General features: G+C 37.3%; 1 protein-coding gene across 1 annotated transcript; it reads left to right on the top strand.

The window, feature by feature from the left end:
* The first annotated feature begins 399 nt into the window (after positions 1-399).
* LOC104244207 (5-formyltetrahydrofolate cyclo-ligase-like protein COG0212) lies at positions 400-4360 on the top strand. The gene is made up of 6 exons (XM_009799577.2): positions 400-890; positions 981-1071; positions 1815-2041; positions 2467-2542; positions 2972-3097; positions 4000-4360. The coding sequence occupies exons 1-6, from the start codon at positions 495-497 to the stop codon at positions 4146-4148; spliced, it is 1065 nt and encodes a 354-aa protein (XP_009797879.1). The 5' UTR covers positions 400-494; the 3' UTR covers positions 4149-4360.
* Positions 4361-4895: the final 535 nt, after the last annotated feature.

A 4895-nucleotide genomic window follows, 5' to 3' on the forward strand; every position in this document is an offset into this window, starting at 1 on the left:
CCTCCATTTCATCGACCCGCTCCAGTACTATGTCTGACATCATTGTCTATCTTTCTATTTTCTTGGATTAGTGACTCAGGATACTTAAAGCTTCCTCTTTTGGGATGATTTGTGTATCAATCCTCACTTCCACATTTACCTTATGTAATGCGTCAATGAACTTGCTTCTATGTACGCTCTTTTAATCTTGTTCAACATAAAACCTTTAGACTATGGTATAGTATACTTCATTCCAAACTATATACGAATGAGTTTATATTTGTTTGTTGTGTTTGTAAGAAATGTTTTTAGAAGTAAATGTGAAGCACTATATAGATGAGGCAAATTTAAATACTCTAACAGGTGCCCTATGAAAAAAAATTACCCCCTTAAGCTATAAGAAAAAGACCAAAAAGGGAAACAAATGAGAAAAGGGGAAAAGGAAAATCAGTTCCAAAAATCCAAATAGTGAATAATCTTTGAAGAAGTTCAAGAGAAAGAAAGAACTACCTTTCATGGAATTACACGTACTCCGAATTTCCCCTGCATTTCCTTTCACTTCCATAACCAAACACAGCCGAATTCTCTCCAAATCCCACTGCCCTATTTCTCTCAATTTTTCTTATATTCCCCAATTTTCACTCAAAGTGGATTCCCAAAAGAGAAACGACGCAATTTTTGACGACGCAGCATACGAGGCGGAGCGTCACAGACTCGACGCCGAGGCGCGTAAAGCCATGGCTGAAACTTATGAAAGAGAGACCCAAGACCAAGAAGACCCGAAAGCTTGGAAATGGGTTATCCGAAAACGGATTTGGGACTTAATGGAAGCCCAAAATATAGCCCAATTCCCAAGGCCCGTTCATCATCGGATACCCAATTTTCTTGGAGCTTCAGTTGCTGCGAATAAGGTTCAAAGATAAGAAAACTGAAAAGGGATTTTAAATAAAATAATTAAGTGAGTTGTTTAGCTAATTTTATATTTTATTGTTTAATGTAAGTTGAGTGAATTGGAGGAGTTTAAAGGGGCCAAGTGTGTGAAGGTAAATCCAGATACACCACAAAAGCAAGTCAGGTTTCTCACACTTGATGGTGGGCTTTCATGAACTTATCTTCTTTTTTTAATGTTTGAAGTTTCTTTTCTTTTTTTCTAATGAGATGATGGTTGAATATTTATCTTTTGATTCGTGAATATTTTGCAATAACTGAAGAATGAAAAAGAAAAAATTAGTATAGCAAGACTTTTGCATTGTTCTGTTTTACGACAGATAATGTAGAGTTATGAGCACTGGTTTTGGATAAATGCAGTTTGAATTGAAGATTATGATAGAAGTTAGTCAACGTAGTGTTTAAACAAATTATTTTATAAGGTCACGGTTTCAAGACACGGAAACAGCCTCTTGCAGAAATGCAAGGTAAGGCTGCGTACCTTCCCGGCCCATGCGCATAGCCGGATCTTAATACACCGGGCTGCCCCTTTTTAATTAAAAAGCTCTTTCTCAGAATATGAGTAATCAAATTCAGTATGTTTGATCTAGTTAAATTTTTTAGACAATATTCTCAGGACACAAATAGACCCTTCTCCAGCTTTGTCCAAAATATAGGCGAAATAGAACTATAGAAGATCGTGAAATGAAATGCAGACCTTTTTTCTTGAGATAGTAGGAATACCTTACTCTTTGATTAGACTAGGAACCTACTTTAGCTCTTACCCTGATTCATAAATTTTCAGTTGTAATGTTAGATTTTGTGCAGTTTAAAATAGTATGAAATTCCCTCTTTTGACTTATAATTTGACATTGATTCACTCATCGCTAAATCCTATTTTTCTGTAGGAGGGAAGAAGCTATTGACACCGCAGCCTCGCCTTAGGACAGGTTTTTTCTCTGTACTTGAATCTAGTATGTTATCTCCTGGTACCATTAAGGAGGCCTGCACCTCTGCTGGAGTTGCCAAATATGGACGACCAATTGGATTGGATGAGAAAATAAAGGTGGATTTGATTGTTATTGGTTCGGTTGCTGTTGACCCAAGGACCGGTGCAAGACTTGGCAAAGGAGAGGTCAGCATGTCTATCAATTTTTACCTGTCTACTTTTTCATACTGCAAGAAGCTAGGTCTGGGAATTGGGTTATGTGCACTAAGAAGAAGGGAATGAAAACCCCTTCCACTTAGCCATATCGTAAGAGAACATGAATAGACTGTTCCCGTCATATATGATGCAGCTAATTTTTGTATGATCTGGTACTTTTTCCTCATAGTACATTGTCTGATGTTAACTTCTCTGCTGAAAGTTCTGCTTTTACCTTCTATAGAATAATTAATATTGAATATTACTGTCTTTAGCTTCTATCTCATATACCCATTAGATGCACAGGAAGGCTCATATTACTATTGTAAATCATCTTCTCTCAATTCCATTATCTAAGAAGAGTTAACTGAAAGTTTTACAAGTAACTATAGTATACCGAGTCTCATTGCGTGTAGGGATTTGCTGAACTTGAATATGGCATGCTGAGGTACATGGGTGCCATTGATGACTCAACACCAGTTGTCACTTCTGGTACATCCCTTTCAAGATTCCCTTCTTCATCAAAGTTTAGCCTTTCGCACTCTTAAAATGCAAACGTTGCTTATTAGTTAATCCAAATCAAGCTTTTTATTTCCCCCATATCATCGTGGATGATGAGAGAAATAAATTTGCTTGCTTGTCAAAATTATGAAAGTGTTGTTTCACCGAATGAAAGGGAGCCTTGGAGCAACTGTTAAATTGTCTCCGTGTGGCCTATGGGTCATGGGTTCGAGCCGTGGAATCAACCATTGATACTTGCATCAGGGTAGGCTGCCTACATCACACCCCTTTGGGGTGCGGCCCTTCCCCGAACCCTGCGTGAACACGGCATGTTCTGTGCACTGGGCTGCCCTTTTGGTTGTTTCAACAAATCTTGCATTTGCTAAACTGATGTTCATTCTCTTTGGATGGCTTCCTCAGTGCATGATGAACAGCTGGTAGATGACATTCCTGTTGACAAGCTATTGATCCATGATGTGCCGGTTGACATAATATGCACCCCAACTCAGGTCATATTTACAAACACATCCATCCCAAAGCCTCAAGGTTAGTGTACTCCGTATGTATAATTGCTATCATCAGTGCCAGAAATCTCTTCTTGTTTGTATGCATGTATCTTCATTCGTGCTTTTCTTCTTATTTTCCTTCAGGTTCTTGCTATTTTAAATGTTTATATTTACCGCATATTTAGAGCTTTCCACTTTCTCCTTGTCAGTAACTTGCAAGGAGACCCAGCCTCGGCAAAAACATTTTATATGTATATGTATATGTATATGTATATGTATATGTATATGTATATGTATATGTATATGTATATGTATATTTGTCCATACATGTGCGGAATCCTTAAATATTTTTCGTGTGCCCCGAAGCACAGAAAGGCTTGCGGGAGAAATGGTTGTGTTGGCCGCGCTAGTTCCCTTCTCTGCTGAACGACTTGGGTTCGATACCCATTTTCAGCTTTTTCTCCTCTTTCTAATTTAGTTCTTGCTTTTTTTGTCTTCTTTCTATTTTAGTTCTTTCTTCTCCGTTTCTATTATAGTTCTTGCTCTTTCTTCTCCTCTCTATTTTAGTTCTTTGAATACAACATAATTTATGTACTTAATAGCAAATTGCTTTATTTCCTATATTAATCTTTTTCTTAATTCAATTGTAGTTTAGTACTAACATAGTAACATATAATAGTCAATTCAATTATTCCCTTCCCATAACATCCATTTCGCGAAGAAATCTCTTTTTGTTCCGTATTTTCTTTTTCTTTAGAACTTCTTTTTTTGTTTATATTTGGATGATAAATTTATTAAGTTTTCAAAAAGTTGTACACCGAATTTTATCGCTAGTGATTAGTACACAGTGGTGCCCCCGTCGTGCTCAAATTCTGGGTCTGCCTCTGATCACTGTGGCTCTATAGTGATTGCAGTTGGCTAACCTTTCTTATGATCATGCAGGGATATATTGGGAGAAGCTCTCTCCTGAAAAGCTTAGTCAAATTCGAATACTCAGACAGCTGAAAAGTAAAATTGAACAAGAAACTGGACGAAAGTTTCCAACTGGCCCTTCTGAGAAACTGCCACCAACTGCCCAGCGGCGACGCTGATATATTTACCTTTCCTTCAAAATTGTGTTATGTAGCCTTGTGTAGTTTTCTTGTACTTAGTTTAGGTCCAAAGCATACAACAAACTGTAAAGTCATTTAATAGCTAATAGACATACGTTGCAATGGTGATGTAAAAGAAATTTTCTTGTAAAGACAAACTTTTATTTCCATAAACCAAAGGAATTGTTAACAAGTAAACCATCTTAGTATTACATGCATTGTTGGGGGGGAAGACTACAGTTATCCTCAAGTTTGAGACGAGATTAGGGAACATCCCTTTAGTATCCCACTTATACATCTCTCACGTTTACATAATTGAACAGAAAATGCCTCTAAATTGAGGGTGTGTTTGGTACGAAGGAAAATGTTTTTCAATTTTTCTATGTTTGGCTTAAATATTTTTGAAAAATATTTTTCTCATGAACTCATTTTCTTCTAATTGGAGGAAACTGTTTTCCCGCAACTCTTTTTCAACATTCCCACCCTACTTCCTATCCCCACCTCCACACCCCACCTACCCACCCCAACCACTCAACCCCCACCCATCTACCATGAAAACGTTGAGTATTTGGGAGGAGGGTGGAGAGAACAGGAAACATGGGACTTGGGGGAAGGGGTGAGGAGAGTAGCATAAATTATTTTCCTAAAAAATATTTTCTATTCTCTAACTAAACACTAGAAAATATTTTTCGGAAAATATTTTTCACTCACCAACCAAACAAAGGAGAATAAGTGATAAAATCACTC

Source organism: Nicotiana sylvestris, chromosome 4 (assembly GCF_000393655.2).
Source record: "Nicotiana sylvestris chromosome 4, ASM39365v2, whole genome shotgun sequence".
In the NCBI taxonomy this organism is placed as follows: domain Eukaryota; kingdom Viridiplantae; phylum Streptophyta; class Magnoliopsida; order Solanales; family Solanaceae; genus Nicotiana; species Nicotiana sylvestris.

Bases quoted from the DNA above. Each gene is read 5' to 3' on its own strand.
- LOC104244207 (XM_009799577.2), top strand. From the start codon at position 495: ATGGAATTACACGTACTCCGAATTTCCCCTGCATTTCCTTTCACTTCC. The intron at 1,072-1,814 runs GTGGGCTTTCAT...ATTTTTCTGTAG, and splicing joins CAGGTTTCTCACACTTGATG to GAGGGAAGAAGCTATTGACA. The intron at 2,042-2,466 runs GTCAGCATGTCT...CATTGCGTGTAG, and splicing joins CAAGACTTGGCAAAGGAGAG to GGATTTGCTGAACTTGAATA.